At 48.7% G+C, this 13,788-nt stretch overlaps 2 protein-coding genes across 4 annotated transcripts; both read right to left on the reverse strand.

Moving 5' to 3' along the window:
- Positions 1 to 6,242: 6,242 nt before the first annotated feature.
- On the reverse strand, positions 6,243 to 8,432 carry LOC144702988 (Cyclophilin-like peptidyl-prolyl cis-trans isomerase family protein). Of its 2 annotated transcripts, none has more exons than XM_078575037.1 (2): positions 7,740 to 8,432; positions 6,243 to 6,439 (listed from the first exon to the last, which is right to left on the reverse strand). In XM_078575037.1, exons 1-2 carry the CDS (start codon positions 8,375 to 8,377, stop codon positions 6,436 to 6,438), a joined length of 642 nt encoding a protein of 213 aa, XP_078431163.1. In that variant the 5' UTR covers positions 8,378 to 8,432; the 3' UTR covers positions 6,243 to 6,435. The 2 variants fall into 2 exon arrangements, with proteins under 2 accessions (XP_078431163.1, XP_078431162.1); XM_078575036.1 differs by having other exon boundaries at positions 6,243 to 6,401; positions 7,740 to 8,430.
- Positions 8,433 to 10,526: 2,094 nt separating this feature from the next.
- LOC144702986 (Nucleic acid-binding, OB-fold-like protein) lies at positions 10,527 to 13,574 on the reverse strand. 2 transcript variants are annotated; one of them, XM_078575034.1, is made up of 5 exons: positions 13,251 to 13,574; positions 12,878 to 13,104; positions 11,162 to 11,261; positions 10,852 to 10,952; positions 10,527 to 10,762 (listed from the first exon to the last, which is right to left on the reverse strand). In XM_078575034.1, the coding sequence occupies exons 1-5, from the start codon at positions 13,503 to 13,505 to the stop codon at positions 10,666 to 10,668; spliced, it is 780 nt and encodes a 259-aa protein (XP_078431160.1). In that variant the 5' UTR covers positions 13,506 to 13,574; the 3' UTR covers positions 10,527 to 10,665. The 2 variants fall into 2 exon arrangements, with proteins under 2 accessions (XP_078431160.1, XP_078431161.1); XM_078575035.1 differs by lacking the exon at positions 11,162 to 11,261.
- Between the last annotated feature and the right edge of the window lie 214 nt (positions 13,575 to 13,788).

Consider the following 13,788-nt stretch of genomic DNA (forward strand, 5'->3'; position numbering starts at 1 on the left):
TAGACAACGGCCATCATCAGTCGCGCTGGTGAGAAATCCTCGTCTCTAATCACCAGGTGATCGTTGTCGGTCAGGAGACGGAGTTGACTCCCGTTTGTTGGTTGACCCGAATCGCATATCCTCCAGTTGCTCGGGTCCACCTGCGGCCCAAAATCACCACCCGGTGACACTCATGCTGTTGTGCCAACTGCAGTCAATTGTGCATCTTCACACGGGCCCTGCTTGGTCATTGATCACGGTGAGTTTGGTCGCATATTTTTGCCCTCCGAAGCCTAAATGGGCTTGTCTTCGCCGGTTTAACTCCCAAATCAGCATGTGCCACCTCACGGGCCCTGATTCTCCAACAATCTTGGTGATTTAGATCGCCAATTTGACCCTTCTGTCGCCAACCCAGGGTTACTGAAGCAGGCCGAGCCGCAAGTCAACCGTGGACCAGCACTAGGAGCGGTTGACCACCGACCAAGGTGAACCTGACCGCCTAAGTTGGCCCCTACGTTGCCAATCCCGGGATTGTGGAAGTTTGCCCAACCCGCGCTCGACAAGGGTGCCCTTGATGATACGGACTATGCCCACTTAGGAACCCAGCCGGCGTGTGAGCATATCCAACGCTGCCCTCCTTGCATCTCCTCCCACCTCTGTTAATAGCTCCCGCGCCGCGTCGCTAGTCGAGCATGCCGGTCCTCTCCGGCCCCTCTCCACTCCATCGCACCCGCACGTGTTGCGGAAATTGATGAAGATCCTGCACATGAGCCACGCATTGACATCTTCTCATGTTTCCCGTTATATTACCTTTTGCAGTATACTTTTGATCGATTCCACCGCGCTTAGGCTAAGTAGGTGAGAGAGGAAAGTGAGAGCAAACTACGATAATTGAGCATCTTTACCAGTACAGACGAGGCCATCCGTTATGCGCGGGCACCTACGGATTGATTCCATTTGGCGCCGTAGTCGCCTTCGTCCAGATCTGACGAGGCTCGAGAGGCCACCGTCGCCATCAACCGGCGACCCCTTCGGAGCTCAAAATTCAGCATCTCCATCGAGTCAGGGCTTGCGAGTATTACACGTAGGACGCATTCATTTGCATCGTAGTTACATCACTCGCTTAGGGTTTTATCCGTTGGACGACGACACTGTCGATGTCCGACACCCCTGTCTAGGTACCGAGCACTCGACTCGGTGCCAATCGGATGACGTCCTAGATGACATATGGCATCAAATTGGTATCAAAACATCGTCACGATACCCGCACGAACGACGACACTGATGGCATCCTACATCAATAGAGGGTGGTCGAAGAGAAAGGTCGGGAAGGACCATCCACGTCAGACAAATTCTTGTGAGACAAACGGGTTCGAGTTGCTGCTGGAGTCATTGTACAATTGGGCGTCTTAGCCCGTGACAGGTCACCGGGTTCCACCATCGAGTCGTTTATCCCTCCCGCAGGTAACGGACCGCGCCTCAACTGCCAGTTCGCCCGCCGCTTGAGTCATCCGACTCTGCGGTCAACGAACCCCATTCGGTTGTGTGCAACACCCACCTGCCCTTTGGTCGGCGTCCCAGCCTTGAAAACTGATCACCTGACATGCATCTGACCCATCAGACACCAGAGTTCTCGGTGACCCCCTGTGTAGTCGTTGTCTCCTACCGGTTGGAACCCAGGTAAGCGGGTCCACACCCCTTGATCAGCTGGTGCAAGGTGATCCCGTGTGAGAGTGGGGTTGACCAACCGTCAATCAGCCATCGGGTGTTCTTCCACTTGATCGTGAGGAGAATGGCTGCTCAGAGACAACACTGCGTGTGTTTGCACCCTTCTAAGTCAACCTCGATCTTGTATGCGATAGAGTCAGGTTGACTCGGCCATCCGAACTTTCCCACCGACAGAGGGAGTCCTGTCCTATTGTGACGCCCCTCACTGATGGTTGAGGTGACCACCCACACTCGACTCTACGACCCAGCCGTCTCCAGATTTGTGGGGCTTGTGACGAGCAACCGGCTTTGCCGTCAACCCGAGCCAGCCCTCAAAAGGCTGCCAGTCTCTCTTCCCTCGGCTTCTCACCTCCAAGCCCCGCCAACCGCTCTTGCGCCCCATCACCAGTCGAGCCGCGCCGATCTCTCTCTAGCTCATCCCTGTCCACAACCCGCACCGATAGAGCTGTTGGACGGATGACGTTTCATCATTCGTCTTTTTAATTTTTGTTATTCATCATCGTCCATGACGTTGGACGAATGACTGAACAGAGGATTTGCGTCATTCATCATTAATCATCTGTCATTCGTGACAAATGATAGATGACAAAAATGATGGACGAATGACGGAGATAATGGATGACTATTACAGATGATGCCCAGTGCCGTAGCCAACCCCCCCCCTTGCCACAGCCGCCCAACCCCGTCCCAGGCTCGCCGCCGCTGCCCAACCCCACCACCCCAACCCCGTCCCGCGCTCGCCGCCGTTGCCCAACTCCCCCTCCCCAAATAGCACTCGCGTTGACACAGAACACGCGCAATCTGCGCAACACTCCCTCGGTTGCCTCAAGGTGAGTGTTGCGCACCCAGCACTACCCGCGGGAATGCCACGCGTCCGTATGCTGCCTCGGTGCACTCAATGCGCCACTTTCCTTAGTCTCCTGGTGGGATGTCTCCCAACCCCGCGCCCCACTGCCCGGGCGGCCACTACGTGGCACCCCGCACAACTCTGCACGCTGCACCCGCGGCGCGCTGCCTGGCTTGCGCGTCCCATGCCTGCACGCAGCACTTCACGCTCACGTGCGGCGCTTGGCGCTCGCGCGAAGCATTGGCGCCCGCGCGTGGCGCTTGGCGCTGGAGCGCAGCGTTTGGCGTGCGCGTGCTCACGCATGTTGGCCTACGCGCCCACCACGCGCGGACTTCTCTTGATCCGTTCCACCTAGGCGCAAAGGGCACGCACAGCGTCCGTAGTGTATCACCACATACGGGGGCGATGGCCCAAAAGATCAGGTTGGGCATCGCTACCCTTAGTGCATGTAGCAGTAAATAAAACTCAGTCCTTAAATGTCGTGAGTCTCACGCAAACACACCCTCCCAATAAGCACGCAGGACTCTGGGCAGGGAATGCCGCCTAGTGAGGGGCCTAACAATAGTAGCAAGCAAAAACGTATCCAATTATCTGAAAATATGACTTCTATTCTACAAAACCTTCTTGAAAAACGTAGGGATCCTAGAGCTCCTTTGATCAAGTGCGAGATAGGGGGAATGGTTTTCTCCAAATCTCTACTTGATTCAGGAGCGAGTGTTAACATTTTACCAAAGGCCTTATATGATAAATTTCAGTTTGAAGATTTAGAACCAACTTTTTAGAAGTGGAATTAGCGGACGGGTCTATTAGGCAACCTTATGGATTGCTGGAAGATGTAGTAGTTAAAATAGAGCATTTTTATTTTCCTGTAGATTTCATAGTGGCTGATATGAAAGTTACTGAAGATCTTAGGAATACCCCTATCATCTTAGGGCTAACTTTCTTAGCTACAACTAGAGCAAACACAAATTGAGAGAAAGGGGTTGTTGAGTTAAAAGTTTGAAAATAGAAGGTTGAAATAAACGTGTCTAGGCTAATGAAATATCCAGAAAAAGCTTGTGAAAAAGGAAGAAAAGCGTTGTCTCCTTGTTTTAGGATTTCCTACTTTCCTAGAATTACAATTTTGCCATCGCGACAGGAGAAAAAAAGAGAAACCTTCGGCGGCTCACTCCACCGGAGTATCCCGCCGCCACCGTGATTCACCAATGTCGTGCCTTGTCGTCGGTTGCTTTGTCACGCCCTGTCGCACCGTGATCAAGTGCGAGATAGGGGGAATGGTTTTCTCCAAATCTCTACTTGATTCAGGAGCGAGTGTTAACATTTTACCAAAGGCCTTATATGATAAATTTCAGTTTGAAGATTTAGAACCAACTTTTTAGAAGTGGAATTAGCGGACGGGTCTATTAGGCAACCTTATGGATTGCTGGAAGATGTAGTAGTTAAAATAGAGCATTTTTATTTTCCTGTAGATTTCATAGTGGCTGATATGAAAGTTACTGAAGATCTTAAGAATACCCCTATCATCTTAGGGCTAACTTTCTTAGCTACAACTAGAGCAAACACAAATTGGGAGAAAGGGGTTGTTGAGTTAAAAGTTTGAAAATAGAAGGTTGAAATAAACGTGTCTAGGCTAATGAAATATCCAGAAAAGGCTTGTGAAAAAGGAAGAAAAGCGTTGTCACCTTGTTTTAGGATTTCCTACTTTCCTAGAATTACAATTTTGCCATCGCGACAGGAAAAAAAAAGAGAAACCTTCGGCGGCTCACTCCACCGGAGTATCCCGCCGCCACCGTGATTCACCAATGTCGTGCCTTGTCGTTGGTTGCTTTGTCACGCCCTGTCGCACCCCCCCCTCGTCACGGTGCTCAGCAGTCGCTGCACCGCCACACCCTCCTCCAACATCCGCCTCCTGTGGCCCTTCCCTAGGTAGGCGGCGCTCTACGCCTGCCCCCATGTCGTTGATCACTGCAGCGCCGCTGACTACCAGCACGCTCTGTGCCTCTGCGCCCTGCACCGCCATGCTCCACGTCGCAGTGTTCCCTTGCGTTGACGCCTACTGCCACACCACCACACCCGCCGGCGCTTCACCAACCACGCTGCGCGTGCTGTCACGGTTCCCCTGTGCCCGCCGTTGCGACGGCCCGTGCCTGTTGTCGCGGCCACCCCAAGTTGCCCATTCACGATCGCTACCCATCTGCGGAGTGCCCGTCGCTCTCGACCTTTGTCCTCGCGTGCCCCACCGCCAGTGGTCATTAGTCGTCCACCCGAGGACTGTTCACCTTCCCGCACTGTCGCTGATCAGCCGATCACAACGTCCTCAACCGATCTCCTGATCCTCCTCCCCATCGGTGGTTACGCCCCCCCTCGACTGATCAACGTCCTCGAGCCCAGGCCCGCAGATCAAACAGCTCTTCCCCTATATTTTCAATATCATTACCTCTTTCAGTGCCGTCCTTGCGTGCACCCCTGCCCTGCCAGAAATGTTTGACTCATAGGATTAGCCACCTTATTGAGGGGTAGGATTTCTGTTCTTTGTGTCGGATTAGTTTCATTCTCTATGATTCATGTCGGATGCATGTGGACAGTATTTGTCCCCCCCCCCGTTGACCTTCAAGCCAATTTATCGGGTCATTGGGAGCTTGATCGCTACCCTAAACCCCCTCGTGTCGTCATCTGGTGTACACCCTATGTCAGCAGTTGTCCGACGCGTCTTCTCATTGGATTTAATACACCTTCATATTTCATCCTCCAACATGTCCATTTTATCTCCTTCTCCCTGTGGTATAACACGAGCCGCTCAATCCCGCCCTGTCGTGTTACATCTGCTAGGCAGCCTTGAGGATTGCTTCACATGTTGTTCCTTTGGCTAAGTGGCCTCGAGATCTGCTTTGCTAGATCTGAAACTCAGAAACTCCTGATCTCTAGGTACCCTCACCCAGGCGGCCTTGAGAATTGCTTCACTTCTGAGCTTGCTTTGAAATCATCCGCCGTCACCGTCAAGCTAATAAAAATAACTCCAAGTCCCCTACGCTAATTTTGCTTCTCTGTTTGGATAATATTAAAAATAGTTAAATATTTTCAACAATTTTTAATCAAGATGAACATGTTGAAATCTTCAGAGGATTTTCAAATTTTGAATGGGCAATTTAATTGCCCGACCCTGTCTAAAAGGTCAACGGAATAGTGGGTTCTAAGACCAGATTGACTAAATCAATGACTTTAAGGACATAGTCCTCAAGCAAAATTGTTTAAAATAATTCATAGTGTTTATGTTTTTTTATTTTTCTGCCATATGGGAGAATACACCCTGGGAAATGTAAACAAATATCCGAATCTCGGATATCAATCTATGGATACCGATTTTTGGTATGCTTTTCAAATATCCTGATATTAGTTTCTAATAACCGGATATCGGATTTTGATATTCAGTACTGGCATCTGTCATGACCTGAACTATACGATAGCAGTCCCCATGTCCGACAATGGGTGGATAATCATTATCCATGTTATATCTGATATCCATCATTGAGCATATGAAATCATCTCAATTTCATCTGGATGTCCCATATTGGATATCAGACAGATATCGGATAGCCGTACACTCGTTGCAAAGATAAAAATGCTGGTCTTAGGTTCTTGGCTATGTAGCTTAGATTTTATTACTCTTCTTCTCTATATATATCATCCGAAATGAACTTAGAGAATATATAGAGAAAGACCATAAACAGGGGAATGGTCTTTGGGTCAGTCCAGGAGGCCACAATTGGCAACAATGATCTTGGAATAGGGCCTGTTGAAGCCTCTTTCCGCCACCACAGCTCTCTTGTCTCCGATCAGCTTCGCCACCCTGTGCAGAAAGAAACATCCTGCCAGTTCTCATTTTATCTGGAGAAAGAGAGATGACAGAGGGAAGGAACAGGAAGATAATATGAGGGAAAGAAAGAAATCGATGGGACAAAGAGGGCCAGAGAGAAGAGAGATCGACAAGGGACAGACGGGCAAAGAGAGAAACCAGCGATAGATACAATGGGACAGAGAGATGAGAAGAGAGGCGTAGGAGAAAATTAAAGCGATCCGTATAGAAGATAGAGAGAGATAAAGGGTTAGAGAAGACGAGTGATCGTCATATTAGAGCAATGGAGACATGAAAATAGGGAGGACGGAGAAGAAAGAAGAGATACGGTGAAGAGAGATAGAGATAACGAGGAGACACCGAGAGAAAGAAGAGAGAAGAGGGACAGCGCCAGAGAGCCAGAGAGAAAAACGGAAGAGAGACAGCCAGAGACAGTGCGAAGAGAGAGAGACTCAGAGAGACATAGCTAGAGAACGAAGAGAGAGCGAGACAGAGATAGAGAAAGTGAGAAAGCTGGAGAAGGGAGAGAGAGAGAGAGAGGGAGAGGGAGAAAGCTAGATAACGAAGAGAGAGAACAAAAAGATAGAGATAGAGAAAGAGAGAGAACTAGAGAACGAAGAGATGGAGAGAGAGCCAGCAAAAGAGATCGAGAGCCAAAGAGACAAAGATCTATAGAAATAGAGAGCTAGAAAACTTAGAGAAATTAGAGAGAGAGAGAGAGAGAACTAAAGACCGAAGAGAGAAAGCGAGAGCGCTAGAGAACGAAAGAGACATAGAGATCCAGAGAGAGAACGAAGAGAGATCCAGAGGGAGAGAGAGAGAGCTAAAGAACGAAGAGAGATAGATCCACAGAGAGAAAGAGAGCCAAAGAACGAAGAGAGAGATCCAGAGGGAGAGAGAACGAGCTAAACAACGAAGAGAGATAGATCCACAGAGCGAGAGAGCCAAAGAAGAAAGAGAGAGTGATCCACAGAGAGAGAGAGCCAAAGAACAAAGATAGAGAGAGGGCTAAAGAAAGAATAGAGGGAGAGACAGAGCTAGAGAACCGAGAGAGAGAGAGAGAGAGAGAGAGAGAGAGAGCTAGAGAACGAAGCGAGAGAGACCCAGAAAGAGAAAGAGCAAGAGAAAGAGAGAGAGCTAGACAACGGAGAGAAATTAGAGAGAGAGAGAGAGAGAGCGCTAAACACGGAAGAGCGAAAGAGAGAGAAAAGAGCGAGATACCCATCAAAGAACGAAACAGAAAAGAGAGAGAGAGAGAGAGAGAGAGAGAGAGAGAGAGAGAGAGAGAGAGAGCACAAGAAGAAAGAAAGAAAGAAAAGAGACGATAATCACCTAAAGTAAGGGGAGGACGAGTTCTCCTTGACGGTCTCCGCAGCCGCGATCCTCTCCGCCACTTCCCTCCCCTCCACCACTCTCCCCACCACCACCACCTCCCCTTCCTCCCCCTCTGCCAACCCCCCGTCCTTCACCACGATCACAAACTCCGTCCCGTTCCGTCCCCCCTCCGCCTCCTCCACCATCTCCAGCCTCCCCTTCTTCGCCACCAGCCTCTTCTTCTTCTCCCCTCCTCCCACCAGCAACCCCACCGTCCCCTCCGCCAGCCCTTCGCCGGCCTTCCCCGCCAGCTCCTCCCCTCCCCCGGCGTACCCCGCCACTCCACCGTGCTCCACGTACCCCGGCAAAACCTTCGTGAAGGCCTTCCTCCTGTAGCTCGCCCCCGCCTCCCCCTTCACCAACGCCGCGAACCTCGCCGCGCCGGGCTCCGCGTTCAGCCCCACGACTATCCTACCCGCCGGCTCCCCGTCTATGGCTATGTCCAAGTACGCTCTCCGCGTTATCTCCTCCGCCGCACTCGCCGGCGGCGACGCCAGGAGAAGCGGCAGGACCGCCCCGCCGACGCCGAACGAGCGGCGGGTCACTGGCGGGGCCGCCGGGGGGAGATGCGCGCGCAGCAGCCCCGGCGATAGCATCGTCGTCCGCCTCTCGCTTCACGCTGAGACCCCGGATAAGAAAGAGACTGGATTATCGCTGGATCGACGGCCCAGATTAATCCTCATAGAAAAGGCCCGGTTTTTTTAGTTGTAGCCCGCTCCCGTCAAGTGTAGTGCAGAATTGTCCAGGATGAGGGTAAGGATCGTCCCGTCCTCCGTCCCAATTTATTAGAGTTTCGTCCCATCCATGGTTTGTCCCGTCTCAAATATTTTTGTACACTTCCCATCCTGTCCTACGTCCCAATTTTTAGAATTTTGTCCCATCCGTAACTCGCCTCGTCACAAATATTTTCGTTTACGTCCTGTTACGTCCTACGTCCCAATTTTTAGAATTTTGTCCCATCCGTAACTCGCCTCGTCACAAATATTTTTCGTTTACGTCCTGTTACGTCCTATGTCCCAATTTTTAGAGTTTTGCCACATCCATAACTCGTCCCGTCCCAAATCTTTTAGTACACGTCTCAGCCTGTCCTACGTCCCGATGTTTAGAGTTTCGCCCCATCCATAGTTTGTCCCGTCCCAAATCTTTTTGTACACATCTCATCCCATCCTGCATCCTGATGTTTAGAGTTTCGCCCCATCCATAGTTCGTCCCGTCTCAAATATTTTTTTACACGTCCCATCCCGTCCTACGTCCCAATGTTTAGAGTTTCGTCCTATGTCCCAATTTTTAGAGTTTCGTCTCATTCCTAACTTGTACCGTCTCAGACATTTTAGTAAACGTCACATCCCGTCCTACATCCCAATGTTTAGAGTTTCCCCCCCATCCATAGTCTGTCCTGTCTCAAATAGTTTCATACACGTCCCATCCCGTCCTACGTCCTACGTCCCAATGTTTAGAGTTTTGTCCCATCCATAGTCTGTCCTGTCTCAAATAGTTTCATACACATCCCATCCCGTCCTACGTCCTACGTCCCAATGTTTAGAGTTTTGTCCCATCCATAGTCTGTCCTGTCTCAAATAGTTTCATACACGTCCCATCCCGTCCTACGTCCTACGTCCCAATGTTTAGAGTTTTGTCCCATCCATAGTCTGTCCTGTCTCAAATAGTTTCATACACGTCCCATCCCGTCCTACGTCCTACGTCCCAATGTTTAGAGTTTTGTCCCATCCATAGTCTGTCCTGTCTCAAATATTTTCATACACGTCCCATCCCGTCCTACATCCCAATGTTTAGAGTTTTGTCCCATCCATAGTTTGTCCTGTCTCAAATATTTTCATACACGTCCCATCCTGACCTACATCCCAATGTTTAGAGTTTCAACCCATCCATAGTTTGTCCCGTCTCAAATATTTTTGTACGCGTCCCATCCCGTCCTGCGTCCCACTGTTTAGAGTTTCGGCCCATTCATAGTTTGTCCCGTCTCAAATATTTTTGTACATGTCCCATCACGTCCTACGTCCCAATATTTAGAGTTTCGTCCCATCCATAGCTCATCCTGTCCCAAATATTTTCGTCCACATCCTGTCCCATCCTACCCAAGACATTCTTGCCCCTTCCGATCTCCAGGTTGAACCAATGCATGGGCCAACCGTGCATCAGTATTAGGCCACTCAGTCCATCTCTAGGTGCATCGGCCAAGTGGATAAAGATCGTCCTGTCCTACGTCCCAATTTTTAGGGTTTTGCCCCATCCATAGTTTGTCCCGTGTCAAATATTTCATACACATCCCATCCCATCCTACGTCCCAATTTTTAGAGTTATGTCTCATCCATAGTTCGTCCCGTCACAAATATTTTCGTCCACGTCCCATCCCATCCTCCGACCCAATATTTGGAGCTTCGACCCATCCATAGCTCGTCCGGTCCCAAATATTTTCGTCCACGTCCTGTCCCGTCCCGCCCAAGACATCCTTGGGCCTTCTGATCTCCAGGTCGAAAGCATTAGGCCACACTCAAAATTTGCCACTAGGCACTGCAGGTTCATTGGCCAGGTGGAGCTCTCAGGCTCCGACGTGCCTCCCACAGGACACAGAATACCGTCCCGTTCGCCGTCCAAGGGGCCAGATGGGGCAGTTATTTTGTCCATGGACAAAAAATAGTCCTTTCCAGAGATCGGAGGATGATTCTCCATCCCGTCATTCCTCCAAACTCTTGGCCGGGATGATTTTTTCGTCCATGGCCGAAATAACCGATAATGGATGGTTTCTAAAGCCAAAATAGGCCAAGTCAGATTTTACAGAATAATCCATAACATCATCGTCTACCTCTCGCTCCGTGCTCGGCCTATGATAAGAGATGGATTATCGTTAAATCAACGGCCGAGATTAATCCTCACAAAATGGCCCATTTTTTAGTAGTAGCCCACACCCTTCAAGTCCAGCTCCTTCTCCTCCACGTCGCCGGCCACGAAAACAATTCGCCCTTTAAGAAAAAACAATTAATCGGGGGAAAGTATTTTGATTGGGTGGAATAAAGAAGAAATTAGTACAGTCAAAAAATGGGGTGTTTACCATCTCTGCGAATGGCGACCTCCCTTATGCGCCTGACTAGGCCGGTGATCGGATCGCTGAAGACCTTCGTCTCCAAGTTCCCTTCCACATAGATTATTGCCCTGATTAGGCAACAAAAAACCCAGATATCATATAAATGTAGCCATCATTTCCCCATCGTCTAACAGCAATGATTAACACTGGAATTAAAGACTGAAAATAAACCGGGTTTGATAGATCGGCCAACTGTTTGTTCTCCGAGGTACGTATAAGAAAAAACCGCAAATAGACTGAACATAAACTGGGTTAACTAGATCAGCTTAGTGCTTGCCTTCCAAGGTCCCTCCTGATATCTGGTAACTGGGGAAGAAGCGAAAAGACTGAAAATAAACTGGGTCTGATAGATCAGCCTAGTGTTTGCGCTCCGAGGTCTGTCCAGATATCCGTTATCAGGGAAGAGCGCAAATAGACAGAACATAAACTGGGTTTGCTAGATCAGCCTAGTGTTTGCCCTCCAAGATCTGTCTCAGTACCCGTTACCTGGTAAAAGCGAGACAGATTCAGATGACGATATCGGGACTGATATCATCATCCAGCGGATGGCGGCAGATATTGGTACAAGATATCGGATTGAATCCGAAATTTGACAATCATGTCCCATGTTGAGATGTTGTGAAAAAAATTAGTATATAAAGCCCTCGGTCATATTTTTGATCGAGCTCATGATGACCTGAGGGCACTAAAGATACGGGTCGGTTGCTTACCCGAGTAAAACAATATAAAGCATTAACCCAAACTATAATCAAAATTAGAAGTCGGATGTCAGCCGGTCTGTTATCAAATACTATGCATGTGGAGGAGCAGACACTTTAAAGATATCAGATATCATACAAATTCGTCAGCAAGTAAGGTGACCAAAGGGGTGAATTAAAGTAACTATGATACTCAACATATATAACCATCTACAATGAACCCGCGAAACATCGAGAGAGCATGATAATGTAGAAATTTGGCATGTCTCAAAATTGTCACTATTTTGGATATTGATATGACATGAAAATGGATACTACAGAGTGAATCTTACATTTACAATCGTTATAATGCATTTCTTTACGTGTGATATGTTTTTCTCAAGAAAATGTAAAAGAAGGCAATTTAACCAAAGAAATAAGCCCACATCAGCACAAGAGGACTAAGAGGGTCAACAAACCTATAAATAGAGACAGGGACAGACCTACAGGGTGGGAAATTCCGAGGTTCCGTCTACGAGCATGGGAAAAGGCTGGAGAGCAGGAGAAGCAAGCGTTCAGAAGAAGGATCTCGCGATCCTGGCTCGTGTTATCTTCCATTCGTTCCCGCTGAATCTACATTGTACACATTTCGTACATTTCTCTCGTTCTGCAATTGTCTCGTGTAACGATCGGATAAAGATCTTCTCTCCGAAGACAGAATAAGATCATATTTCGGATTTCATTATCTTGATCTTATCAATGTGATCTGACAAGAGGACTAACTGCTGATGGATGACTTCTGAAGCAAAATCGGCCATTTTGGATTATTCAAAAGAGTCTCTTCAATCGAAATTGAACACATAAGATTTTTTTCACCGATTAACACATAATATTCTTAATTGCATAAATTCTTATGCTTATAAGGCGACCACAAAAACGAATTAGACGTACCTAAGAAGATCATCATGGGAAAAAGATTGACACAGATAATGATCTGCTACGTGTTGAGATAGCATGTAACTGGAGGATTTTACATGAAATACTTTTTCAAAATTGTAACCAACGACGATACCACATGAACATGCGGCACACACAAGCACCATAATTCAGTTCTTGATGTGATCAAACAAGAGGTGTGTGTAACTGATGATGGATGATTTCAAGAGCCAAAAACGGCCAACTCGGATTTCACAGAATCATCGAAAAATCGAAATTGACGACGAGGGGAAACGCATTCTACACAATAGCAAATTGAAAGAAAAGGATTTTTTTTCGAGCATTAAACGAAGAAAATCGATCAGATGGAGAACACTCACCCTGGTTTCATGTTCCTGAGCGCAACATTGCCAAGCTTCTCAGGGTACACAGCCACTCGGTGCCACTGAATGGCACACCGATTGGCATAATCCCTCGGATCTTCGTCATCCAGCGGCCTCCGATTGTTTCTAATCCCCCCCGTACCCAACGAGAAAAGCGTCACCGGCCTCCCGCTCTTCAAGAACTTCTGCACCGGTTTCTGCCCCACCTTCCCCACCAAAATAGCCTTCCCGAAAATTCAAACGAAAAAATTGACGAACATTGATAAATTCAGCCGTGTATCAAATCCTTTTTATTAAAAAAAGGCATTAAATTGAAAAAAAAGAAGAAACCCTAGCTGGAAGAACATTGCACAATTCAGAGAATCCCAACCTTAAAAACCCCTTGTTCGAGGCCGTTTTCCAGAGGCCTCTGAACGAAGAGGCGTTGCTGTTCCGGTGGATCGATCCCTGCATTGTCGCCTTCTCCAAGCTCTGCGTCGCTCGCAGAGGAACTGGAACTCAAAGAAAAATTACGACCGGAAAACTGAATAGGGAAGAAACATTGGCGAGAAATCTGCAATCTTTGACGCAAGGCGCGGAAAATCGCTTGAGAAGAAGCAGAGATCGTAGCCGCTGCAGCCGCCATTGAAGACCTTCGAGCTCGAGGAAGAGGCCACGTCAACCCATCTTCCTCCCAAAACCCTCGCCCATGCTTGAAATTGAAGAACCCTTCCAAGCTCAAATCTTTATATAGTTTCTATAAGCTCCGCTAGAGCTGGGGAACGGATGACGTTTCATCATCCGTCCGCTCAAAAATCGTCATCCTTCATCGTACGGGGAGACGGAGGAATGACTGAACGGTAGGGGACGGCACGTCCGGGACGTGACGCCCGTGACGTGATGGGGCGGATGACGATCCGTGACGAACG

This window comes from Wolffia australiana, chromosome 5 (genome assembly GCF_029677425.1).
Source record: "Wolffia australiana isolate 7733 chromosome 5, ASM2967742v1".
In the NCBI taxonomy this organism is placed as follows: Eukaryota; Viridiplantae; Streptophyta; class Magnoliopsida; order Alismatales; family Araceae; genus Wolffia; species Wolffia australiana.